This window comes from Channa argus, chromosome 11 (assembly GCF_033026475.1).
Source record: "Channa argus isolate prfri chromosome 11, Channa argus male v1.0, whole genome shotgun sequence".
Lineage (NCBI taxonomy): Eukaryota > Metazoa > Chordata > Actinopteri > Anabantiformes > Channidae > Channa > Channa argus.
Window position 1 is genome coordinate 15308902 of NC_090207.1, and position 27360 is coordinate 15336261.

The 27360-nt window shown below is 38.8% G+C and overlaps 2 protein-coding genes across 5 annotated transcripts in view; both read left to right on the plus strand.

The window, feature by feature from the left end:
- The first annotated feature begins 1228 nt into the window (after window positions 1-1228).
- On the plus strand, window positions 1229-8802 carry unc45b (unc-45 myosin chaperone B). Of its 2 annotated transcripts, none has more exons than XM_067522294.1 (20): window positions 1229-1355; window positions 2030-2191; window positions 2295-2331; window positions 2425-2600; window positions 2963-3052; window positions 3135-3302; window positions 3429-3594; window positions 3827-3997; window positions 4126-4297; window positions 4451-4751; window positions 5047-5141; window positions 5388-5529; window positions 5611-5751; window positions 5886-6013; window positions 6295-6361; window positions 6575-6688; window positions 7076-7191; window positions 7317-7434; window positions 7539-7694; window positions 8143-8802. In XM_067522294.1, the coding sequence occupies exons 2-20, from the start codon at window positions 2030-2032 to the stop codon at window positions 8413-8415; spliced, it is 2793 nt and encodes a 930-aa protein (XP_067378395.1). In that variant the 5' UTR covers window positions 1229-1355; the 3' UTR covers window positions 8416-8802. The 2 variants fall into 2 exon arrangements, with proteins under 2 accessions (XP_067378395.1, XP_067378394.1); XM_067522293.1 differs by lacking the exon at window positions 1229-1355 and adding an exon at window positions 1485-1607.
- A 5343-nt stretch (window positions 8803-14145) lies between these two features.
- Window positions 14146-27360, plus strand: part of pip5k1bb (phosphatidylinositol-4-phosphate 5-kinase, type I, beta b) — a 28626-nt gene continuing 15411 nt past the window's right edge. The window contains exons 1-4 of one of the 3 annotated variants that reach the window (XM_067522303.1): window positions 14146-14420; window positions 24171-24269; window positions 24379-24444; window positions 25147-25277. In XM_067522303.1, coding sequence (XP_067378404.1) covers window positions 24379-24444; window positions 25147-25277 — 197 coding nt within the window. In that variant the 5' untranslated portion in view covers window positions 14146-14420; window positions 24171-24269. The remainder of the gene's footprint in view (window positions 14421-24170; window positions 24270-24378; window positions 24445-25146; window positions 25278-27360) is intronic. The other 2 variants (XM_067522301.1, XM_067522300.1) reach the window with 2 other exon arrangements.

Below are 27360 nucleotides of genomic sequence, written 5' to 3' on the forward strand. Positions count from 1 at the left end.
CTGCACCTCTTGTCCCTGGCCTCATAAGGCTCTCTAGAAAACAAATTAATCACAAATTATGTCATCTTTTAAGCCTGGTACTCAGATAAAATTCGTGGAGCCAAAAACACATATTGAATATGGTCAAGACATTTCAAATGCACTTTCAACCTTAAGAAAGACTTGTCAGTTTAAATTGTTTACATTTCATAGTATGCTGTGGACATTTTTGAAATTGTTTAGGGCTGGATTTCTGAGATGTGGTTCAATAAGCACTATGAACTGTAAACATGCTAGTTATGTCACTGCTATAGAAGAGATACTAGTGTTGCTAATTAGTATCACTTTATAACAGAAGCTGAATGCTCTTCCTTATCCAAATCCAAATAATGGATTCCCATAAACCCTGTGTTAAGATAATTTCACTTTCTTCCCTCATCCAGATAAAAACATACAATAAATTCGTCAGACATATAAATTCATACATACAAATACAAATACAAATCCTGAGTACTGAAGTAAACTTCAGTAATTGTTTGTCAACTACTATATTTGCTTAATGGTTCATATTCATGCACATAAGAGGGTAGTTGAGCATTACAGGGAAAACATGGTAGACAACTTTTGTTGAGCTTGTATTGGCGGATTTGATTAAATATCTGCACCAAATCAGCAAACTATAGCAATACAACTGTAAAAATTCATGAGAATTTTCAGATATCTTAAGCTAAGATTAACCAAATATAGGCTTTTTTTGATATAGTGCTTTACTGTAAATGCTTTAACCCAGTTTATGGGGATTATTCTCCTTCCAGAAGCTACCAGGTTCGTCTGTAGTCCTACAGCTGTCAGTGTCCCCCCCCACCCATGTCTCCATAAACACACACCCCTTTACCCCCTCCTCTTACACACTTTGGTATCAGGCATTTGCTGGTGACTTCCCAGCTGTCTGTGCCCTAAATAGACCTTATCAGGAGCAGACCATCTTTGAGGGGGTCACTCTAATATGATTTGTTGAATAGAACTTAACTTTTTCTTTTTAAAAACACCTTGGATAACACAAAAACACCAAACACATATTTGCTGGTTTGCAAATGATCACTGCTTATACTTACTTTTAGTACAAAGTGGTTTAATGGGCTTTTGTGTGCATGACGTGAACCGGCATGTATCCTGTATAACCCATCGTAGTTCTAGCCTACCTCACTGAGACTCACTATAAATATAAATTGAGGTGTTGGTGGGGGAAGGTTACACAAGGCAAAACAATTTGCAACAGACACTGAGGAGTCAACGTCCAGACCATCTGCGGAGGAACAAAAAACAGAAAGGAATATAGAAGAGTACCAAGCAAGGCCCACAACATAATCCTAAAGGTACAGTACAGCTTCCCTTCTCTTTAGAGTCACAGTGTGTAGAGCATATGCCTGGAGAGAGATAGACTTTGCCTATCAGGGGAGACGTACAAGTCTGTCAATCGGAAAAGTGACATTTGTTGCAAGGCTCTGACCAGGGTACGACACAATGTCCAAATAAGGCCTGAGGAGAGGCCATTTAAAGTTAGAGATAGCATGTGCATGGCCATTTGCTACAGGATACCCAGGTCATCAGGACACTGATCAAGAATGGTGAGAGTGAAAACATTTATAACCCTACAGTAGTTTCAAATACTTGTTAAAAACATGTTAAAGGTGATTGTAAATATTCTTCTCTATATGAAATTACATTTTCTACATTACATCTGTATAGGTTTTCAACTGTTTCTCTGGTTCGAGGGTTATGCTCTTTATGTTTTAAAAATGTAAAACTGTTCAGTAGATTTGTTTTTAACCTTTACCTTCTTTGAACTATGTCAGTCAGTCACAACATTAACTTTAAATAATTGAAATCTGTGACGGGTATGAAAACTGTGGGTTTTTTAAGTTAAAATATTATTTTCATTTGATTAATGGATGATATAGAAATTATTAAGTTTGCTTTAGCTGTTAAGTCGATGTCATGTTTTACACATAAAGAAAGTAAGCATAGATTTTGCATAAATTCCTTAAAGATGGGCGACCCAATCCAATTGAAAGAGGAAGGAAACAAACACTTCCAGGCTGGCGATACTGAAAAAGCCATCGAGTGCTACACAAAAGCCATCAAAGAATGCAAGGACAAAAAAGTGCTCGCTGTCATTTACAGAAACAGATCTGCATGCTACCTAAAAAAGGTAAGCAGTTTTTAAAGCAGAACATACAGGCATAAGACAAAGAATATTTCTTTATTATTTTGGCAAATAGATTTTTACTTAAATTTTTCCTTTTTTGTTTCAGGAAAATTATGCCAGTGCAGCATCTGATGCATCTAAAGGTAGAGTCATAAATACAGAAATTAACACTAACCAGCACTAATTGTAAAACTTAAACCAAAGCCTGCTCTTAATATGCTCTTACCCTGTTTTAGCAATTGATATTGATGCTGCAGACATTAAAGCCTTGTACCGACGATGCCAAGCTTTGGAGAAGTTGGGAAAACTTGACATGGCTTTCAAGGATGTGCAGAGATGCGCCACTCTTGAGCCAAAGAACAAGACTTTCTTGGAGACCCTCCGCAGGCTGGGGGCAGAAATCCAAGCCAAGGTCAGTGTTTAATGGAACAATACACACACACACACACACACACACACACACACACACACACACACACACACACACACACACACACACACACACACACACACACACACACACATACACTTGTTTGGATAGTAGAATACATAGATCACCTTACATAAATTCAGCATTTACTAATCTATAGCAATAAATCAGCAATACTAGATTTATTTAGCAATGATATGTTTGCTAAAATACAAAAGGAAAAGAAAAATGTAGTTATGTTAAACCAAAACCAAATTTCATGCATGTTAGTGGGATATTGTCCAGTGTTGCTTTGACAGGAAATTATGAAAGTTTAATTTCTGGATAATTGTTTTTCTTCCCAGCTCAAAACAACATTCTCCACAGATTCAAGGGTACAGACCATGTTTGACATTCTCCTCAATGAAGAATCTGAGAAGGACAAGAAGGAAAAAGTGGGTTTTTTCCTGTAATAAGAACCAACATTAGTCTTCTTTCTTTTGTCATTTTATACAGCTGTAGTTTATTTTTATTTAGGCTGCCAACAACCTGATTGTGCTGTCGAGAGAAGATGCCGGGGCCGAGAGAATTTTCCAGAATAATGGAGTGCCTCTGCTGCTCAACATGATAGAAACTGGGAAACCAGAGATGATCTTGGCTGCAGTTCGTACTTTTTCAGGAATGTGCACAGGACACAAAGCTCGGGTGAGAGTCCACAAACGGTAGTTTCAACATATACAACTCTTGCCTGTATGATGTTAAATATGAATAATATTATTTATATGGTATTTTCCACACAAAATGTATATTTCATTTAATTCTCCTAAACAGGCTATGGCCATTGTTCACATGGTGGGTGTTGATAAGATGTGTAGCATCATGGCCATTGACAATGAGGAGATTGCACTGGCAGCCTGCAACCTCTTCCAGTGTATCAATGATTCCCTCACTGGTGGGGATTCAAGGGAATATGGGAAAGAAGAGGCCTTGGTTTTGGGTGAGACAGAATATTCATTTGTATTTGTAATTTTAAAAAGTTGATTTATTTAAAAAACATTACTCTTTTTCAGTACTTATCTTTTAATCTTAGACTAAAACTAGTAGAATCACAGACAGATTGACAGAGCTATCTATGCCCATTGTGGTTTTTTTCTGATGACACTACTGCAAGCATTATACAATCATCAGTGAGTCATACAAACCACAGTTATAATTTTGTCCTTCTGCAGATGCAGCTAAAGATTTGAAAACCATTCTCCTCTCTCTGCTGGAGATGATTGCTAGTAAAAAGGTGTCTGGCCATGGCAGAGACCAGGCACTGAACCTCCTGACCAAAAATGTACCTCGCAAGGACAAGAAAGAGAGAGACAACAGCAGGACTCTCTTCACTATTGATCACGGTAGAACAGGCAGATTCCATACAATAACTTATGTGGTTGTGATCTACAGCCCTCTGCTGAATCACAGACTCCATTACATGGCCTATTAACCAAATATCTATATACACATATATGTGTTTGTTCTCTAGGTCTGAAGAAAATCCTGAAGGTATGTGGCCAAGTTCCTGAACTGCCAGACCAGCTTCCCTTGACAGAGAACACCCAGCTGATTGCCAGTGTACTCCTTAATAAGCTGTATGATGATCTCACATGTGATCCTGAAAGAAACAACTTTAGGGACATTTGTGATGAATACATCAAGTATGTCCATAAATTATAGATCCTCCATTCTGCCATGCTGTAGCCAAAACTGTCAAAACGAAGACCAAACCTAAAATGTCACCTCTTTTCCTCTCACCTTCTTCTTTTACTTTTATGTCCCCTCCCCCCTTGTCTTCACTTCGTTCTCCACAGATCCAAAATTGACCCCAACAACATGGACAAGACCCTTCATGCTATCAATGTAATTTCAGGACTGCTTCAAGGTCCTTTCGATGTCGGAAACGCCATGGTTGGACGGCAAGGCATCATGGAGATGATGGTGGCACTGTGTGGCTCTGAGCGTGAGGTGGACCAGATGGTTGCTGTTGAGGCATTGATCCATGCCTCCACAAAGATGAGCCGAGCCACCTTCATCATCACCAACGGTGTGTCTCTGCTCAAGGACATCTACAAGAAGACTAAGAATGAGAGGATTAAAATTCGTGCACTGGTGGTGAGTTTGTCTGGAAAAAAAAGAATAGAAAATGGTAGAGCTTTATTTTTCAAACAGAAAAATTAAATTATTAAAATTTGTTGAGACAGTCCAAACACATTAAAGAATAACAGTACAACAGTTAAAAGTATAACCGATACAAGACAGAACAGAAAGGTATAGTGAGCAGCATCACTCAACTACACTACAAACTTTTTTTTTGTTCACACTAATACAAATGTTAAATTACAATATACAGCTCCAAGGCTTTGTCTGTGTGCATGTGTATGCATCATCACATCTATGTCCTTTCCAGGGTCTCTGTAAACTGGGTTCAGCTGGAGGTGATGATTACAGTTTAAGGCAGTTTGCTGAGGGCTCCACAGAGAAGCTGGCCAAGCAGTGCAGAAAGTGAGTACTACCACACAGATGGTTAAAATGACTTTCTACTCAATGGGAGTGTATGTATGGAAAGTATGAGTGACAACTAGCAACAGTATTTCTGAAATACAGTATATACTTAACACATAATTAGTTAGTATGTCATTTTATTTGACACATATATTGTTTTTCCTTACAATAGGTAACAAAATGTCACTGTACAGTAATATTTAACATCATCACCAAATGCACTATTGTTTTTTTTTTCTATTCTAGGTGGCTCTGTAATCCCCAGATTGATACCAAAACAAGGAAGTGGGCTATTGAGGGTCTTGCTTACCTGACCAATGATGCTGATGTAAAAGATGACTTTGTTGAAGATGAACTCGCACTAAAAGCTATGTTTGATCTGGCCAAGGTATGTACATTTATGACAGACATGTACTTTATATCTGATTAGACATTAGAATTAAACTATCCTCTTCCCATGTCTTTTCAGTCTAAGGATAAGACAATCCTATATGCAGTGGCTTGCACTCTGGTTAACTGCACTAACAGCTATGACAAGAAGGAAATCATCCCTGAGCTGGTTCAACTTGCCAAGTTCTCAAAGCAACATGTGCCTGAGCAACACCCCAAGGTACAAAGCAAGAAAGTGAACCAAGTTTTGTTTTAACAAGGACAGTAGAACATACTGTAGAAATAGGCTTTGATACTGGAAATGTTACGCTTATGTCTGCTTCCACAAACACTTGTGCACTTTCTTTTTCTCAGGATAAGAAGGACTTTGTTGAGAAGAGAGTGAATAGGCTGCTGAAGGCCGGAGTCACATCAGCTCTTGCTGTCATGGTTAAAGCAGACAACTCCATTCTGACCGACCAGACCAAGGAAATGTTAGCAAGGTGGAAGAGGAAGCATCTCATTAAAAAACAAAATGATGTAGCATTCATCTGTGTCAATAGATATTCCCCCAAATATCTGACTCACCACATGTTACATCATGCTGAAAAACCTATTATAATTCTTACTTGGCTTAGCTAGGGAAAATAAATTACTTAATGTGACTCCCCCCGACAGAGACAGTGCACATATACATTCACCTCAATTGTAATTTATATGTCTTACTTGTAAATACTGGTAAGAAATATGTAATTGCTAAACCTATTTTATTTTACTTTTTTAGGGTTTTCTTGGCATTGTCTGAGAATCCCAAACATTGTGGTACTATTGTAGCCCAAGGTGGGGGAAAGGTGAGTGATTGCATCAATGTACAAGTGAACCTATGTAATCTCAATAAGAGAAAGGTCTTCATACATGTTCCACATCTCAAAAGGTCACAGACCGGACAATTTGATTACTGCTCTTCACTGGATGGACTTGTTATTACAAATCACAGTAACTTTGCTACTTTAATTGAAATAATATCACAGTTAACAAACCATCTCTTCTGTCCTTGCCCTCAGGCTTTGATACCACTTGCCTTGGAAGGGACAGATGGTGGTAAGGTAAAAGCCAGTCATGCCCTTGCCAAGATTGCAGCTGTTTCCAACCCAGAAATTGCCTTTCCTGGTGAAAGGGTAAGCCATGCAAAAGTAACCACTTTCTTTATTTGCATGAGAGATCCTTTGAATATAGAAGTGGAAATTTACTGAGACAACACATTCACCCTACTCTTACTGTCACTTCACATTTCTCACTTCTTCTTTTAATCTTTACATTGCTTTCCTTTTGTCTTTATTTTATTCTGTTTCTCTCCCTCAATGTGGTGGAAGTTGACAATATTGACAAATTAATCTATGCTTTTTATTGTCTTATTGGTTGGGTCTGTGATTAACAGTCTTACAATCATCAACATTGATTGCTGCTCCTATGAAGCAGAACTGAGTGTACATCTCTGCTGATTTGGTGTTTAACTCATAGTAGGAAATTTGAGGAAAATTCAATCCATGTCTTTTCTTTGGCAGGTGTATGAGGTTGTGCGTCCTTTAGTTAGTCTCCTTCAAACAGATAGAGATGGACTACAGAACTATGAAGCTCTGAGGGGCCTCACCAACTTAGCTGGTTTCAGTGAAAAACTAAGGTGATGTTTTCACAAGATAATGGAGTCCCTGTGATGTCTCGTAGCTTCTGCACAAGTGATTTCACTGTAGCATGTAGGTTTTGCTTTTATGTGTTTTTTAATGTTTACTTGTATTCGGTTTATAGATCTAAGATTATAAAAGAGAAAGCTTTGCCAGAGATTGAGAACTACATGTTTGAGGAGAATGACCAGATCAGACGGGCTGCCACTGAATGCATGTGCAACCTTGTGACGTGTAAAGAGGTGAGAACAGACAAGAAGCTAAAAGCCTCACAAAGTAATAGACGACACATTCACAAACGGCGCGATCACAACCTAATAAAACATTTCTACTCTATGGGTTTTAGGTCCATGATCGTTACCTGGAAGATGGCAATGACAAGCTGAAACTGCTGGTGCTACTAAGTGGCGAGGATGACGAGAAACTTCAGATAGCTGCAGCTGGAGGTCTGGCCATGATCACTGCTGCCCAGAAGAAGCTCTGCACCAAGATGACACATGTGGTATGTGCAGCAGTGTTCACTGGAATTGTTAGTGTGAAAAACCTTACGCTGTCACCTTAGAGTCTCTTTTAAGGGCATGTCTGCAGCAACATGTGTATAACATGTGTACAACACTAGCCTTTTTAACACCTGATAAGGCTGCAGCTCACTTATACCTTTCCCATAATTTGAACTTTAAACCTTAGTGAAACTTTCAGATTAAATGTGACTTTAGACTTAATGTCAGTGGTAAAAGCACTAATCCTTGTTTCGTTTTGATTATCATTTAGTGCTGCATTACCACCGTTGCAACTGAAAACATTTCACACCGCAAAATGTAGAATGTTAATCTATAGTAATTACAAAGTCATTATCTGTAAATAATACCATAATTTAATGCTTAACTTTCCATTTATAACATATTATTTTTAATTAACTCAAACTAATTCTGACTCATCTGTGCCTACAGACTGCCCAGTGGCTTGAGATTCTGCAGAGGTTGTGTCTCCATACTAACCCAAAGATCCAGCACCGTGGCATTGTGGTTGTCTTCAACATGCTCAACGCAGACAACGAAGAGCTGGCCAAAAAGCTGATTGAGAGCGAGTTGCTGGAAATCCTCTCTGTGGTTGCCAAGATGGAGGACAATCCTAGCAAACAGGAGGCCATTGATGCCGCACGCGCATGCCTGGTCAAAGCTATGGATCTCGGTCTCATCAAACCCTTCACCAGCCCTTCTTAAAATGCTCGGAACAAGCAAAATAGGAGCAAGAGACATTCTTCTTCATATCTTCTGTTAAAGAGAGACTTTTTTCTGAACATGTTCTCCATATCAAATTATCAGAAACCTATTAACTTTAAACAATGTCTTTTATTTTATTATTGTTTTTTTGTTTGTTTGTTTTTTACAGAGGCCTTTGGGGAATTGGGAAGTAGAATAGGTGTGCATAGAGGATTTGCTACTCAAAAACTCTTTTGGAAGAATAATGTATTATTGCTATTTGTGCTGGGACTGTGATGATTGTATGAAGACTGATCACTTCACATGTTAGTTTAGACTGAATTCTGCAGTTTTGCATTTAACAAGAATAAAATGTCAAAATATACCATTAAATACCAGTAATAAACACCCAAATGTCTGAGTGTCAGTTGGACTGCACACAGCATATGAAAACACTCACAAGCACAAAAATGACAGATGAAACTTTCATGCTGAAAAGTCCAAAGCTGAATGGTTCTAGTGTTTAGTCTGTCACCTTAGCAAGACTAACTACATTTAGGCATTCTTTTATGCTACTTATGCGGATTATTAATCACATTTATATTGCTACTAATTAATGGGTCAATCAGTGAATAGAAGAACTTAATGTTGATGATTTTTCAAAGTAAATTGTCAGAAATCAGGTTGTTGAAGTGGTTCTCATAAAAAACATACATTGTACATGAACATTTTAGATTTGTGGAGACGCCTGATTTATGTGGCATTTACATGGTATAAACGGTATCAAGTTTAGTATTGTTTAAATACGTTGAACTCAGCATTAACAGTTGAGCTGTCTGTTAATGTCTTATCGGTCATCAGAACCGTACAGATGGGACTTATGGCTTCTTGAGTGGAACCGGCTCTTATTTCTCAGGGTTTTACCTTACAGGGTTTTTGCATGTTTTTAATGGGAGACGGGAGTTTATCTAAATAGCGATAACATACAGTTGCCGGCCGCTATCTTCTTGAAATCACGCCCCCCCTCTTAACGCCGGGAAAGCCAGACTGTGCAGATAATCACACTTCCTTTCTACTCACGAGCTGTAGAAAAGAACAACTTTGAAGACTGTTGTTGATCGTGCCATCATCATCGGTGCGCCGCGGTTTGTCTTCTTCGATCTGTGCAGGTAAATAAAGATCATAGACAAAATATCAAAGATATTAGTCACAGAGCATCAAAGACTTATCGTCTACCTACTGAATTAACATGAGCGTAAGGGATGCAGCCCCAGCTGTCAGGTTGACAACAAGAGACTGTGGCGATAACGAGCCGTAACTCAGCGTGATTGCATTTTCAAGTTTGCTGCGTTTAGATTATTTGCTTTTTTCGCACTCAGAGAAGTAAAAATGCATTGTAGAGTTAGACTACCAATAATATTAGAAGTTCATGGGAATTCAATGACAGTAATGTAAAGAAAGGCAATAAGTCAAGCACAAAGTTCGTTTTTGATTTTATAACATTGTACCGATCGCAATAATCAAGCTAAAAATAGGCTACATAAGGTTCACTATTCAGGTCCCTCCCTCAAAAACAAAAATCGGTACAAACAGAATGAGCAGATGTAACATACTGTTTAATCAACTGCAGAATGTAAGAGAGTCAATGCTGTGGTCATACTGTGGGGCAGGAAGGACCGACAAGTCTCAGGTTCTATAGAAGGGGGAAGTAGAAAGGAAACTGTTGCAAAGCCAAAGGAGTAATGGATAAATACAAAGACCCAAACTGTGGAGAAGAGGTTAGGCAAAGTTGATGGGAAAGGAAGAACATGTTCAGGCAAAACAAGGAGGAGGGAGTGGTGAACTAAGATATAACTCAATAAAGTACAAGACTGCCAGGTGTCAGTCTAGAGAATATTTATGGTTTCTGTAACAATAAGATATTGATGGGAAACTATCTCCAACAGGAAGTATAAGCAACATTGAGAGGAAACACTGGCCTTTATTTGTGTTTGCTCTTCCAGGAAGCTGAACTCCAAAATGAACAGTAGGTTTCTGACATTTCACCATTGCTATATTATAACCATAAGAGACTCTTGAATGTATTTTTTGTTTGTTTGTTTCTTTTGGCAGACCTGGCCTACAGCTTTCTGCTGTCATTTGCTCCTCAATTTGCCCTGTGCTTTCCTGTCGCACCAGGTCAGCCGTATCTCCTGTTCTGTACTCAAAATAAAGAAAAATCTTTGAGATATATTATTAAAATATTGTGCGATGGTACAGGTGGAAACACATCTTTGCAGGTGTTTTTCTGTAGTAATCCAGGATGTGTCGCCAACGTGACTCAAGTATTCTGCAACGACGAGCTACTCATCACTCCGATCACAGATTGCACAGACCTTCCACCACCAAATTCTGTCTGCCAGCACGGAGGTCGGGCATTCGTTTCTATTGATACACCTGGTAGCTGCGATTTTGAAGGGGGCAGTTATATCAAGACTGAAAAATGTACAGGTATTTACTTTTTCTTTATGAAACCCCTTACATTATAATTTTCTTGTAATTTCTTAAAACTTAATTATTCTAAACTTTTTATCCTTTTAATGCCCCGCAAAATGACAGATTGCACAGATTTTGTGTTTTTATTTGTGTACACCTCATATCAGACAATTTTTGACAAAACTAAATATTCTACTTCTAAATATTCTGTACTCTGGTGAAACTGCTGTTGCTGCTTCACATTCTTTATGTCAGGACATGTCCCAGCTGAGGCTGCTATATGTTAATAATTTCCTGTTAAAGGAAACTATATGGTCAATGCTAAAATTGTGCACATTTTAATTGTCACTTTACATTGATTTTAAATTAGTGAATTCTTGAAAAAATATGAAAAATCTTACTACTCAGATCTGCTCAGTATGTAATATTAGTTGACTGACTGAACATAAAAATTTGTATATTAAAAAACTTGATAACAACCTGATGCTTAGTGACTGATGCCAATAACACTTTGTGTTTTCTCAAATAGATCAAACCAGCGTTTGTGATTTTACCAGTGGTAAGCTAAAAATACACATTTGACATCACAATGCTTGCTCTTTTTAACTTATCACGACTGGAGTTTCTTTCTCTTCCCTGTAGCTACCCCCTCATCACCTCTCACCACGAAGAGTGTGCAAGATCTCCAGACAAATCACACAAGATACTATCATTCATGTCATGTCATTGCAGGTGCTGCTAGGCTATAACACAATTATTACTTTATCTGCTTATGCAATCCTTGACCTTTCTGGATAAGTGACTGTCAAAAAATATATATATTTTACTTATATTGTTAACCACATCTTCCATTCAAAGTTAAGCTTTAGAAAACATGACATTTGCTACTAATCTGCCTAGCTTTTACTCTGCCATCCCTTTTCATTTTAATTTGCTTATAACAGAAATATTTATCTTTCAAATGCTGATGTGTTGTATTTAGTGTCTTTTTATACAATTATCTTAAATGTCCATCTGTTTCACAGGCTTAGTACTGGTATTACTGGTCCTTGTGCTAACATATTTCTATAAAAAGAGACAAAATAGAACAAACCAGCAGCCAACCAGGTAACTGAAGTATACAGGGTTATTTTATTCACATTAATATTAAATGTCCTCATGTTTATTATGGACTTGTTTTAGGAATTAATCCAAACCTGTAAGAGAGGAGCAACAGACACCAGTGTGAGGTTAGTGCCCATAAATATTGTATAGCTCATACTATGTACACACTTAGATGTAAAAATGCTCACAGAGATGTTTTCTTTTTCACTATTAGAGATACTCAAGATGATCATAGCAGACTGGACAAGGAACACACTATCTGCAACTCAGAGTGAAAAAGGAGCAAAGTTCTTCAACCCAATTCTGTTTATTATTAATATATTTTTAATGAAAATATAAACAGGCTGCATTTATTTTACTGTTGTAAAAACCTCCACATGTACAACCCCAATTACAAAAAGTAAATTAAAAACAGAATAGAGTTATTTGCAAATCTCATCAACCCATATTTTATTCACTATAATACATAAACATATTAGATGTTGAAACTGAGAAATTTCAACGTTTAATGGAAAATATTTGCTCAATTTTGAATTTGATGGCAGTAACACATCTCAAAAAAGTTGGAAAAGGGGCATCAAAAGGCTGGAAAAGTAATTGTTGCAAATAAAAAAACACATGGAGGAGCATTTGACAACTAATTGGCAACACCAACATGTCTGTGTATAAAAAGGAGCATTTCAGAAACACAAAGATGGCCAGAGTGGCCACCAATCTGAGACAAACTACATTTAAAAACAATTTCAGAACATGTTAAACATAAAACTGCTTAGATTTTGAAGATCCCACCATGTACAGTCTACAATATCATCAAAATATTCAGAGAATCAGAAGGAATCTCTGTGTGCAAGGGACAAGGTCAAAGGTCAAAGCTGGATGAGTGTGATTTTTGGGCCCTCAGGCGGCACTGCATTAAAAACAGACCTGATTCTCTACTGGACATCTCTGCATGGGCTGAAGAAAACTTCACAAAATCACTATCTGTAAATCCACAAATGTTAAGTTAAAGCGGTATCATGCAAAGCAGAACTCATATGTGAACACGATCCAGAAATGCCATGTTTTCTGGGCCAAACCTTATTTAAAATGGTAAGCAATAGGTTTTAGTAGTAACAGTTGGCTAAGCAGGATGGAGATGTAGTAGACTCTCTCACTAGGTGGTGGTGTTCTCCAGTATATGAGAGAGTAAATAGGTGAATAACTCAGCAATGACTCGTGGGATTTCAAGTATAGAATGAATAAAACTCAAGTGAATGGGGAATGGCAGGTGGTTATGGGGAAGAATGGAGAATGGTCTTAGTAGAAGAGATAGATTCTATACATAATTTACATAACATGGTTAAAAGTTCCTCCATAGAATATCATGCTAACGAGAATCTGTGGTAATCTGTGGTTTCTTTTTGGGTAAGCGGCAATACTCATTCTCCTTAACATCAAACGTTAGTAGTCAACAGAGAGGATCGAGAGAGCGCTATCACTCAGAACCAGAATGGCAGGTAGTCAGGTTGTAAAGTTAGAGTGGTCAGAACCGTAGATGGATGAACGCTGTGAAGGCTGGAAAGTGGCCTGCCTGCCGTCCAGACCTTTCACCAATAGAAAACATTTGGTGCATCATAAAACGAAAAATGTGATATCAAAGTCCCAGAACTGTTGGGCAGCTTGAATCCTGCATCAGACAAGAATGGGACAACATTCATATCCTAAAACTCTAGCAACATCACCCTGTTCCAACTTTTTTGAAATGTGTTGCTGCCATCCAATTAGCTAATATTTTCCATGAAATGGTGAAATTTCTCAGTTTCAACATTTGATATGTTGATAATGTTCTATTGTGAATAAAATATGGGTTGAGGAGATTTGCATTCTGATTGCATTCTGTTTTTAATTTATGTTTTACACATCTTTTTAGAATTGGGGTTGTATTTGTGCAGTGTATAATGAATCAAAGGATCCCAAAGCTCTCTGATCATGCAACCAGAAAGTAAGATTGAAGAAATTGAAAACGAAAAGGGTTTCTTAACTTCTTACACAATTGGAGGAGATAATAACATTATTACTGGAACGCTAAGTTTAGGTGATGAAATAAGAAAAGTGGTCCCTTCGTTTACATTTGTTGTTCCGGCCTGCAGAGGGCGTGTGGGTCTCACTTAGTGGTTTAGTACCCAGTGGTGCACTGAATGGCACAGTGTTTGCAAAGAGGCAGGGCAGGAGCATAGAGAGGCACCAGGCTTCTTGTTGCTCTCAGTGGAGGAGTGACCCCTCAGTAAAGCACAGTCAGCCTGCAGTGGGGATAAATTCAACACATATTGTTATTTACCTCCTTCATTCCTCGATTCGGGAACATCTGCTTGAGGGGAGGACAGTGTGCGAGGACTGGAGCAAGCCACTGTGGAAAATATTTCTCTACGACTATACTCTGAAGAAGACGAGTGGATTTTAAGATTACTGTGAGTTTGCTGCATCACGCGAAAGGAAATGTTTTATTAGTGTTTCGCTACGTGTTTTACAATGTCACTTCTCAGGCGCTGTCACGACAGGTGAGACTGGGCAGGTGCGCGCTACAACCGAATCAAGTCCCCAGCTGTCCATTTTCTTAAAAAGGTGTCAGTCTCTGAATATGCCGCACCTGACTTCACCATAGAGGCTGAAATTCCTCCATCTCCGAATATGCTGTGTGTTGTATTATTGATTAAGTTCGGTCGCTGAATTTGACATGATACATTCATGAAACGATCGTTTTCACCATAAAGTTAGGTCACGCATATGTAGGTGAAGTGGTGAGATTTACTGTGCTGGCTGGTTGGCAGGTTCATTTTTGCATTTCACCCTTGAAAATGTTCTTGTTGGTGTTTTTAAACCTTGTCTATTTGCGCCCAAACTGCTCTCCAGTGTGTATTGTTTGTGGTATCAACATTCACTTTTTGGTGAATGCTGTTGTTGCTGTTGTTTCCTAATTAATGAACAAGTTGTTTGTTTATGTCTGCAGCACGTCTTGCGAGAAATTTCTCGAGAAACTGGAAGTCTGACGGAAAATGAGGCAAGCATGTTGAAGGTTGTGTAACACATTAGTGAACTGAGGAGGAAGGCCACTTGTTTAAAACTCAGTAGTATGAGTGTAGAATAATGCATATGCTGTGGTTCTTGGATGTTTGGAAAATGCTGTAAACACCAGGACATGACTAGCTCAGTTTAACCTTTTCAAGCCAAGCATGTACACAGCCATACAGCTGCTAAATTCCTTTGGCACAATATGTGCTGCTTAGGCCAGGTGACACATTTTCTCTTTATTATCTGTCTGAGCTGTGCTGGCCTCAGCATGGATCACATTATCACTGCTCTTTACAGTCGAGTGCTAAATTTCTCCTCCTGGCAGTTCACAGTCATGTTTCTTTCACCCTCATCCATCCAACCACCAGAAGGTTCACAGGGCGTGACTGAGAAATAGACCAAAAATGTTTGTGTGTCTGAGGATGAGTTTAGCTTTGTCATAGTGAAGATCTGGAATATTAAAGAGGCAGCTGCAGTTTTATATTTTCCTTCACTGTCGAAAATGAATCTTAATCTGCATTCATCCAGAGGAAGAACATTTGGATACACCACTGTGTGAGCAAGTTTAATTTACACTGTGTTTAACATCTAGTTACAGTGAATCTGAACTCTTTCTTTTTGTTGAGGTCATGTGTCTGGGCATTGTTCCTTAAAAAATAATTACTCTTTACCCAGTCACGAATGTGGATCAAAGTGTGACATCCTTACAGTTGGATTAAATGAATATTCATACAAATCGGACTTATTTTCACATTAATATGAGCCCGGGGTTCATTTTGTGAACTTCCTGTTTCTTTCCTTATTTGAGTGAGTGGAAGTAGAATTGGTCCAAGCTTAGCCTAAGTTGGTTAGCTTGTCCCAAAGGATGTTTGAAAGGGAAATGGCGCATGCAAATCCTCCACTCTCTCTCACACCTGAGCAACTATGGTGTGCTGTCCTTGCACTGATGCTACTTGTCAGATTGTACAGCATCCCCATGTTATGTAATACTGTATTTTCCATCTGAATAGCAGCAGACATGCAGCAGCACTGTAGAGCCAAAACCTTGTCAACACAAATCATATTTATTTTGGGACTCTCAGCTCTTTCCACTTCTTGGGCCTTTTACTGTGGTGTATCCGATTCTATTATAAATTAGTGATGAAGTTGTGATACTGAAAGGATCTGTAAGAATTTATCAACAACTCTGATTCAAACCAGAGGGCCAACCTTTCGAACAATAGTGTGTATGAGCTTTCGGAAGACATAGCTCAATAATTAACAGATGTAGGATTTGTTTGTCTTGTCTTGTGATTTTGGGTCAAAGATCACTCAGTATACTGTGATCATGTGGTACCATGGGATCCCAGTAGTGACAGGACCAAAATACCAGGCAAATTAGGCTCATTCAGACAGTTATGTAAGTCACTGCCTGGGCAGTAGTCCTCCGCTCTCGTCTTTCGTGCATGATAATGGTCTGATTGACTAATGTGCCCCGTGTCCACGAACAGGGGTGTGACCCATGTTCACATTCAAGATGTTCTGATAAGAAATGCCTCTCTGTTATGTGATAATGAAATCCAGCACCTTGTAATGTTTTTTGTGTGTTTAGTGTGACCTCTCTGCAAACTGCACCCATTCCAGTTCTTCTCTCTGGGGATTCTCTCTCATAAGCTATGGTTATATTCTACATTGAAGTGCCAATGTGCTTTGCTCCAGCCACAATGACCTGAAATGTGTTTGTTTTTTCCACAAGTTGCTATCTTGGGACATTCAGCACCATATCAAGCTTTTCTTGTTTCCTGTCATGCTTTACTTTCCAAGCCGGCGATTGATGCTGTCCTTCATGTCACGATCAGAACCCTCAAGGTCAAAACAATATGTAAACAGAAAATGTGACATTGATTTTTGAATTTCATATTTTTTAAAATAAGTATAAGTAAATATATTTTTTTTCTGGTATTTATGTACTGCAATATTCTTGTTACTTATTGGTCATAACATTTCTGAAGCATTACCTAGCATGTTTGGTGTTCTCCAAGACTTCTCAATATAGTTTAAACACAATCTGATGGTTTTTTTTCTTTTTTTTTTTTTCCATGACCTGTGTACCTGTGAATGAGAGATGCTTTGTGGTCACTGGGTGTTTTAAAAACCATATTGTATTGATCTGCCAAGGTTTAGTTTAGACACCTCTGTGTAGCTGTGTTTCACCTTTACCTCTCTGTTTCTGTTATCACTTTTATTGTGCTTTTTCATTGGTCAGGGTGTACTTATGTCAGCATGTACCATATACTACAGTACCAGGGCTCAGTCTGCACTAACTGAGGCATTTATTACCCGTACTGGGATCAATGTTCACCCTAGACGATATAAGATGTCTGCACAGCACCTAAACTGTATCTAAGTTGAATCTTCTCCTTAACTCACAGCCACTTCCTTTATCCTGTGGTCATGTGATTTGTTGTGATCCAAATATAAAAGTACTATGCGGTTATTTTAAATAATGTAGGTTATATAAAAATATTTTCATAATTGTCATTTGCTGTAGAAACGTGGAAAAATAATATTACAATTTTTACTGTGTGTTGTCTCTAAAGCTTTAAATAAAAACAAATTTTTTTTGTACTAGCACACAGTTGCAGCAACCCACCCATTAAATATATTTTGATGGCAGTGATCAAGGACTGGTTTCTGGTTTGCTCATGCTGAAAGTGAAATTATTGCGGTTAATAGTTACATGGCATTCCACCAATTTTTTTTGCATAAAGGTCAAGCATTTAGCTATTAGTAGTGCGAGCAAAAATCGTTTGTCTTTTGTGATTCTTAAAGGATTTTGGAGTAAGTATGGGAAAATCTCTGCATATTAAAAAAAGTAAAGCGTCCTATAACTCTGTATTAAGACTTAAGTCCAAGATAGGAAGTAGCAGGACCATTAACCTATTTGTATGATGTGAACATAAAGAAAACACCCTAGTGATTTGTATTATGGGAACTAGATTTTGAAGCTTGACCAAAAGCCAGAATGGCTCTGCCTCTATGGCAGGGACTTTTTGTGCCCCCTTAAGAGTAAAGAGTTTGTAGAGAAATATTTTAGGAATGGAGAGACAGTCAACATATGCCAATGTCCGTTCTTTTCATTTACTTTGTAGCATCTGATTCTGGATGTCGAATTTTCCCAGTATTATCACTTTGATCTTAACAACCTCCAAATGGGACTTTTCCCTTCTTGGCCTCTGCAGTACGTCGGCACCAGCTTTTAAGAGGATTAAAACAAACAATCTTCCATTTGAAGCCTGCAGTGTTGACTGAGGCATAATTTTTCTTCTCTGTCTAGTGATTGGTTGGTTGGAAGCTGCTCGCTGAGGGTTAGCCTGGCAGCCTTGCTGGAATTCAGATTATTCAGAGGTTGTGATGTTTGTTGTCATTGCTTGTTGTTGTTTTGGGCCTGCTGGGCTGTCAGTGTCCCCCTCCCACCTTCCCACTTTCCTACATGACCTGGTAATGACGAGGATTGCAGAGGCCCACTTGGGGGACCCTAGGGAGCTAGATTGAGAGAGTAGGAAGGAGAGATGACAAAATTAAATTGTTAGCCAGCAGGATATTGAGGGTCTGGTCATGACAAATAGGTGAAAACAAAGAGAAAAAAAGTCCAAAGTTTTCTATATCTCGTCTTTCTTTTTGCCAGGCTTGGCCTTTAGATCAGTAAAGACGGGGCAATCGCTCCAACTCTTTCACCCATGATTGATGACTGCTGAGAATAATAGCCAGCCAGTTATGATCACAGTTTTTGTGAAGAGTATGACTCCATTGGACTCCAGGGCAGGGCTGAATAAAATAAAGCTAGGCTGGAGTGGGATGTGATCGCCCAGTCTCTCCTGTTCCTGTGGTTCCACAGATCAAGTTTCCATTATAGGTGATGTTAGACTAGTCAGCCTTTTGTATTAAGCCCTTGTCTTAAAGAGTGTTGTGCTTTATCGCTCCATTAGAGCAGCCTCTCCTTGCTTCTGTGTGTTTAGAGAACATTGTCTGTTTTCTCTCTGTATACTTGTGTCTATGTTTCTCTTACCCCACTTCATTCCCTCAGTTTAATCACGTGACGGTCTGAACACCGAGGGCGACCTCCTCCTCCTCTCATGCAGAGTGGAACTATAGAAAGACGGTCTGTGAATTACAAATACTCAGGCTGAGTCCTCTCCAGTGGTTTCTTGTATTCATGTCATCGTGCAAAACAAAATGTATTAACTGTGTTTACGGATATGTTGTTTTACATACTGCCACTATCACCACATGCTCTTCTTATCTGCTGTGCAGGGAAAAATAACCATGTGGTGTTACATCATTATTGAGAAAATCAGGGAGCCAAGTAAATATTAAATTTATTAACTTAAACTACGACAGTTTCTTGACCTTACTGTCTTCCTTTATCTCTTGTTCCCTTCCCTCCCTTTATCTAGCTATTTTTTTTCTGTTCATGTCACATCTGAAAGGTCAAAGCACTCTGTAGGAGTTGTCCATCTTTACCTCCCACCTGTTTTATTTATTTATTTATTATTATTTTTTTGATGTGCTGTTGCTAAAAGGTCAAATCCCATCTTCACATGCAGAATGGCAAGTTAAAGTCCACGCTTGGAGAATTTGACCGATCTTTCTCATAAATACCTTGGAGCCCACTAAACCAAATCGTCAGATTTACTAGGTGGAAGTTGCACACACACTGTACACTCTGCGCTACTCTCTGTTGTACATAATAGCTGTATTCAGTGCGGAGAGCTCTCATGCCACGCCTTGCCGCATCACATTGTTAAAACATAAATCACTGTATTTTTACCGTGCTGGTCTGAAAACTCTGTAAAAACATTCACAGTGCACAGACGATGAACCTGGGTGTTCACTTCATAATGTCAGAATTAAAATTTTCACTTTCACTTTATCAGGATAACTTTAAAACTTCTGACCACATTGTCCCCTGAGTTTCAGCTACACGCCGTGTCGGTGCCTAGATACTTTAGGATGCTCACATGAAGGAGTTATTACAACCAATCAGTCATCCATCCTCATTAGCTGCAGGTGTGGGTACACAATTTAATCTTGTTTAGACATACAGCCTCACACAAACATGAACACATGAAACACATTTTCTGCTTTGCTCCATAGTGTTTGCTGTTATGCAGACAGACACCACCCTGAGCTGCAACACAACATGTCCCTAAAGAGAGATGATGAAAAACACACCTCAGGAGAGTATTTGGAAATGGAATGCAACATGGAAAAGAATTGACTGGAAAATGGAATTGAACTCACTAAAAGCAGTTCAAAATAGTACCTGCCTGCTGTTTAGAGCTTCAGCTGGTTGAGAAGATGGTGTTTGTCTACGTTGGGTGGGTGTGTTACAGGAAAACCAAACCTGTATATTTGTTTTTGCAGTATACATTATGTGCATGTTGACACAGTGTGCATTTGACATGTGTTTGTGTTCTGTGTATTTTTATTTCAGTTGAGATGGTCTGTGTGAAATGGATGGAACAAGGGCAGAGCATCCGAATTGTTATCCACTCTTGTGTCTTTGAGAATGACCAGCAGATACTTCTGCTTGACTGAACAAAAACATGGTCATTCTCTTCTCCCTCCGTCAGCCCCCCACTGACCATCGTTCAGTCATTTGTAGTGTTTTTAATTCTTGACATACAGTGACCACAACAGCTAAAGTAAAGACAGATGCGCTTGTTTTTGAGGTGTGGAAAACTGCAGAGTATTAGTTTATTGTTGTCCGACTGGTAGTCGAGTAGCTGAAGTTTTTACCGTGTCACTACAACATCCACAGTTTGACTCATGGGTAGCAGACCTGGTACTTTATGTTACACCCCTCATTCTCTCTCTGCCCTGGTCTCCTGTCTCTCTATACTGTTTGCTGTCTAATAACAGCTTTAACAAGCCTCTAATTTAAAAGAAATCTAAAAAAGTTTTAAGTTGTACGACCATTATTTATTTATATTTATATATTTATGATATAATGACAGACACGTACATACCCTACCTAAAGTTGTTATTTTATTTGTTAGTACACACTTTACTGCCGCATATTTTACCTGGTCCTGGGATAATGATTACTACTTTGTGAAAAGTTGCTTTCAGAGTTAAATTGTCCTTGGGCCGAGTTTCATTAAGCTTTAGTCAGAGATCAGAGCAGATATGTGGAGCAAGCTAAGATGGCTCACTGTGCATCTTCTGGATTGTATCATTCCAAATCCAGATTTCTGTGCTTATCTACTATCTCAAAGTCGGGAATTGTGGAGGTCATCAAAGCCCAGCAGTCTAGTCCCTCAGCACTCTGCATCCCTGGTCCGCTATTGATTCTCCATTATGTCTCCAGTCTGCTGCGGTAATCCAATCGTATCTGGGGACTGATGCTAAGCAGAACAACAAGGAACCTATGTGTAGTGTCTGTGTCCTGGGGACTGAAACTGTGAAGGCTGCCTTGACTTAAAACATCTCAGCCCTGATGTAATAGTCAGATTGTTTGAAAATGCTTTTCTGTATGAGTTGGAGTTGTTTCACATATTGTAGAGAACTAGATACAGATAAAATGTGTAGCATAGCTTGTGATGATTAATCTGCCTTTAATGTTATTGCCACTGCATTGCTCACTGGGAACAGCAAAGGATTATTACCATTGCTACTTTTTGACAGTTCATATGTACTGGGTTTGCATTTTTATTATACCAGACAGCCCCGTTTCTGTTTTCAGCAACATATTGTCCTTGCCAGAAGCTTTGCTACAGGCAGTCGATTTCCACAGGGGCTGATGGGCACCCTTGGTAATATCCCTGAAACTGTGGAGGAGATGTGGCATGAGAGCCCATGTTTGATCTGCACTCAAGTGTGTTTGTTTGAAGGGTGGTAATGTTCTTAAGAAGGGCGTGAGTATTAGCGGGAAGAGAGTTGTTTTTGTGCAGGGAAAGTGAAGACGAGAAGAGGTAAGTTAGTTACGTTTTTTTCTATAGCTTTTATAAAAAACAGAACAGCAGGAAAGTTTGAGTTTCGACAAAGATCCAGTTGCATTTAGAGCTGAAGTGAGTTTGTCCGTTACAATTTTACTGGACAGTTACAGATACTTTTTCTGCTTGTAGTATTTCACTTGTGTTCACTCCAAGTTTGAAAAAAATGTGTAAAAAAAGTAGAACACAGAATGTATTTTTGCTTATTCCCCCCAATTGCTCCTCTGGTCTAGATTGTGCAGACATTTTACTGTGATGTCTTAAATCAGAGGCACAGAAACAGACACTAATTGTGACTTCTGGTACTAGTTTATGCATTTTAACAGTGTACAGAACCTGTGTTCTCGTTTTCCTTTTATACTTCTGTGTACCAGGGATTTACACAGTTGGCATGTATGACAGTGGTAAGACATGGCTGATTAGCATCATTCATCCATCCGTTTTCATCCATGTGTCTATCCATCTGTCAGCATGTCATTGTTGAAGCAGACCTGCTGTTGTTTCCTGCAGCTGCGGGCCTCTCATGGATTGTTCTGGAAACAGTCTGTTAAAGCACCGGCTGGTTTGTGGGGTCAGGTGAGAGAGCGCGGTCAAAACAGTCCCTTTTTAGAAGTGACACTCAGGCCTGGGTAGAGAGGCACCGTTATTAACATTCCTCTGATTCAAAGCACACAGCCAGTCATACGGTGTGACAGCCCAGGCTGATCAACACCTGATTGATAAAGGGATTTTAGTTTGTGATAACCATTACAGGTGACTTTTGCATCTCTTGTACTTTTTCGGTCATGCTGCTTAAATAATCTTTTCATTCAGAATGTGTTGAGAAGTTTTGAACTACCATATGTCTTTTGTGTTCCTAATTAATGTAAAAGGAAAACAGGATATTAAATATTATAAGTGATTGTACAAATGATGCAAAGACTCAAACAAAGGCACATAGCTGTATGTGCCTTAACCCAAAATGTGTCTATATTGGTCTTGTCTCTGTGTTTATAGCAACAGAAGAGCAGGTGCCCAGATAAGGGCTCAGTCTACAGATAAAAGCTTAGTGTTTGCTACATGCTTCTTTTAAAAAGCTGAATACATAGGTGAAAATGTACTTATCAAAACATTTTATTCTCCTTCTGAAAACTATTTTTGAACATGGGGCCAATATATTCAATGAAATCCTATGTACAGGGCAACACAACTACACTGTAGTTTTCAAAATAAAAACATTCAGCTGCATAGTGATGATCTGCCTTTTACCTGAGAGGTGTTCGTTCTTAGGGCAGTAGATTCTGATTTTATGAGGGGGTTGTTGACATAGCAGGTGACGTGAGGACATGGTACTGCAAGGGCTGATGAAGCAGAAAGACATTGTGCAATACTCATGGCTCAGAGACCTGCGGATGCATTTATATGCAGGTGGTGTGGTGGCTGCAGACTTACCAAAGCTTATCAAAGACCCGATTTTACCAGTATTTTTGTTAAGATTCTATTCCTCACTTCCCTTTTTTTTCCCCTGTTACTCCAAGGAAAAACACTGCGTTATGTCACAGCTTCACTGACTAATGTCATTCTACCTTATTTTCTCTGGAGGTTTAGGAATTAAACACCTAGGGGAGAGATAATGAGTGGGAGACACTGGGAGTAGTGCAGTGAAATTTGCAAAGAAAATATGAGTACATTAAGGCTGACTGGTATTTTCTTGGCAAGGGCTTGCTTGTGCTGCAGGATGGACAGTGCCAACAGATAAGTTTTAGTCCCAGAGCTACACCTCATTCACACACTGCTGCTCTGCTCGTTTTGCGAGGTGTTGCTTTTTCAACATCCTTAAAATGCCTGTCAATTTAAAAGTGTTGTGTGCTTTCTCTAATAAGAGGAGGTTGGATGGTTACTACACCACACATGAGTGACTATCAAAGCAGCAATCTTCTGCTGCAGGCCAGTGTAGAAATAGATTCAGCTGCCTTTCCTATCAGACAAAGATTAACGGGAGAGCAATGGCATTTAAATGGCCTCAAACTAAAAGCACACAAGTATTTTGTTAATTAAGGGACTTTTGCTGGTGGGCATTTTCAGTCTCTTCCTCTGCTTGTTACTTCTGAGTTAGCTTCACTTGAGCAGAGCCTGTAAGCATTAATATTATTGTGTAACAATAACTCTTTGTGTGTCTTTTCCCTTGCACAGGGTCCTCTGACAGATCCAGACCTCCTGATGATCACTCAAACTGATAATCAAGAAATGTCACCCTGATTGCTGTTTCTTGGGCGAAACTTATTAGGCAAGGTACATTTATGCCCTTGACTTCTCAGAATACTGCATTTAATATATTGCCAGTGGTATTGTACCTTTATTGTACTCAGTTTGTTCTTCATTCTATTACTTGGTGTTTCAGATGTCAACAACAACAGAAAATGGAATGGGGCCTTGGAGCACAAGCAGAGAGAAAACGTACAAGAAGGTAAGTTACCTTTTGATTCATTAAATAGCCTCAGTGTTTGGATTTATTTCCCTCTTTTGACAAATGTGAACCTGCTTCCATAAGATTTATTTTGAAATGCTGCTGTTCAGAGCCAACAAGCCCAACAGTCACATGAGTCCTTGTAAATGTCCTTCTGCAGCACATAATGTCCTTAGCCCTGCCAGGGCTTGCTGCCAAACAGCCGTCAAGTGCTGGTCACGCTTTCTTTTTTAAATTTATTTATTTATTTTTTTTAAACTTTAGACGTCACTGCTCATGGCAGCAGTTCTCAAGATGTAACATTACATGGCTCCCACACTGGCTACCACTGTTAAGACTGGAGCTAAACACTGGTGAAAGGTCTTTTTGTTGTAGCAAGAAGACAAGAATATGGTTGTATTTCAGCCTGCAAAAGCTGTTTTTTAGTTTAATGTGTTTTTGTGGAAAGTACACAATAATACTTTACTGTGCACATGATACAAGACCTGCTTTCTTGTTTTGTGTTTTTTTTATGTCTCAGTTTGAATTTGGTCAATGCTTTAAAAAGTCTTTAAACCCCCCTTAAAAAAAAACAACAACATAATCTGCATTATGTATATTAATTAATTAAATTAATTATATTAGTGAATATAACTGGGATATCATTGACAGTGAGACAGTGACAACAGACAAGCTAATGCGATGCTCCTGTTTTCTATCTAGACCACATCATCAGCCTTGAAAGGGGCTATTCAGCTTGGAATTGGCTATACAGTGGGTAACCTCACCTCCAAGCCTGACAGAGATGTGCTAATGCAAGATTTCTATGTGGTGGAGAGTGTGTTTCTGCCCAGGTCAGTGCCACGCAGTGTCATACCACTCAGACCCATGTTCACACTTACACAAACAGCTTCTATACACAGCATGACATCCTTTATTATGTCTTCATTTTGTCTTTCAAAAAATGAGTAAATTGTGTAGCCAGAGTTCATGGATTAGAGATTGCCTTCATTAAAACAGACTATATGTAGTTGGTAATAGACTGCTCTTTGGCTGTGACAGGTTCCTGACTGCAAATACATGGAAAGGAACCTCTGCCTGCTCAAATATTATGTCTAAGTCTTGTAATAATTTATTTATTTATTTATTTGTTATTTATTATGACCAATGAAAACAGCAGGCACTGGAAAACTAGAACACAGAAATTATGTTGCTTCCACAAACTGCCGCCAGCATGAATTTTACTAGTCTAAGGCATGATGCAGGGATAAAGGGACTGGATTATCCGGCCAACAAATCAGCTTTCTGTGTGCCACTTACAGCCACAGTGCAAAATATATGTCAGTGTACAGCTGCTCTGTCACCTCATGCTGTGGTCACAATTATATCATCAGCATAAAGAAACATTTAATATAATTCAAAAACAGACCCAGGAATTCTTGAATTTGTGACTCACAATCATTAAGGCAGAGGTGATCCTCAAATCCCCATACTGTATCTACAAACTTTATTTTCAGAAAAGTCGGGACATTGTGTAAAATGCTTTTGGTTACTTTGATTATAAATAGTACAGAGGAAACATGTGAAATGGTAAAACTAAAAATATGTGCTTACTTTGAGTTTGAACCTAGCAACAATGTCTCAAAAAGTCAATGCATTCTCTTTTATCTAACCTTTTACATGGTTTCACAGCTTTTTTGAAAATGGTGTTGATATTTTTATGAAAAATTCACACAGAATGTCACTGTGTATAACAGACCTAAAGTCAGTTTGGTATTTGAGGTATTAATTGTTTTTACATTTCCTATGTGAAATTGTTTTATTAGAATATCTTTAACGTCATACGATAATTATTTAAAAGTGGATAACAAGCAAGATGTGTGGGGGACACAGCCAGGACGAGAACTACAGCCCTGCCAGGCAATGTATCCATTTACCTTTGAGATGCTGAACTAGGATATGCAAACTCAGTATGGTTTATGCAAACCCTGTCTTGGCACGCATGTTGATGTTTTACCGTCCTGCTCCTCAGCAACAGCCAAACATTACTCTTAGTTTTGGTGTTTGCCCTACAGTGATGAGTGTTAAAACCTGCTGTCGCTCATTTAGACAAAATACGAATTGTTTCACAATTCTCCATCTTCAGCCATTGTCAAGCCTCTAACACACACACACACACACACACACACACACACACACACAGTATTGGAATAAAATAATAGTTGTAGTAATTTTTAAGGCTAACTTTTCACTATGGCAGCCACTTTAAATCAAAGAAATATGAAGGCTACATGGTTAAGAGAGGCTCACACAGCTCACAAACAAATGTCTGACAAAGTGTCTGATGTAACTATTTCCTTCCTTACTTCATTTAACCATTCTGTTCTGTAACAGAATGGTCACCTCTCTTCTTACTCTCCTTCTTCTCTTGTTTTTGTTCCACTCTGGAGGAGATTTTTTTTCACTGTTGTTTGTCAAAATCGTTTTGGATGGTTGCAGATGTCGCAGATCACTCTGACACCCACACACATACACACGCACAGAGTTTTTTTTGTTCCCTGGTGCATGTATCCCTGACAACCAGTATACATCTCTCCACAGACAGATGCACACGTACTGTAGATGGCTCTGTCGTTAGACTGAACGTAACACTTCCAGGGGGTTCCTTCCTTCCTGCCGGTTGTTAAAAAGGTTTCCATGTGAAGCCTGTGTTACCATCACGGGCCATAGGTCATTAATGACAGATAATTGTTGTTGCCTTCACACACCAAACACAGCTGTCAGATTTCATTGTACAAAAATCTCAGGTATAGGGTTACACATCAGAGCTTGACACTGTATCCCATTACTGAATGTAGCTCCAGCAGAAAACAACAACACAGCAGCCTCTTTACCCAGAAAACCATCCAAGTCCTAAGAATATTAACCAGATTTTGA

Excerpts from the sequence above, each read along its gene's own strand:
- unc45b (XM_067522293.1), top strand. Across the intron at positions 6,689-7,075 it reads TTGCCTTTCCTGGTGAAAGG|GTGTATGAGGTTGTGCGTCC; the intron begins GTAAGCCATGCA and ends TTTCTTTGGCAG. Across the intron at positions 7,435-7,538 it reads ACCTTGTGACGTGTAAAGAG|GTCCATGATCGTTACCTGGA; the intron begins GTGAGAACAGAC and ends TATGGGTTTTAG.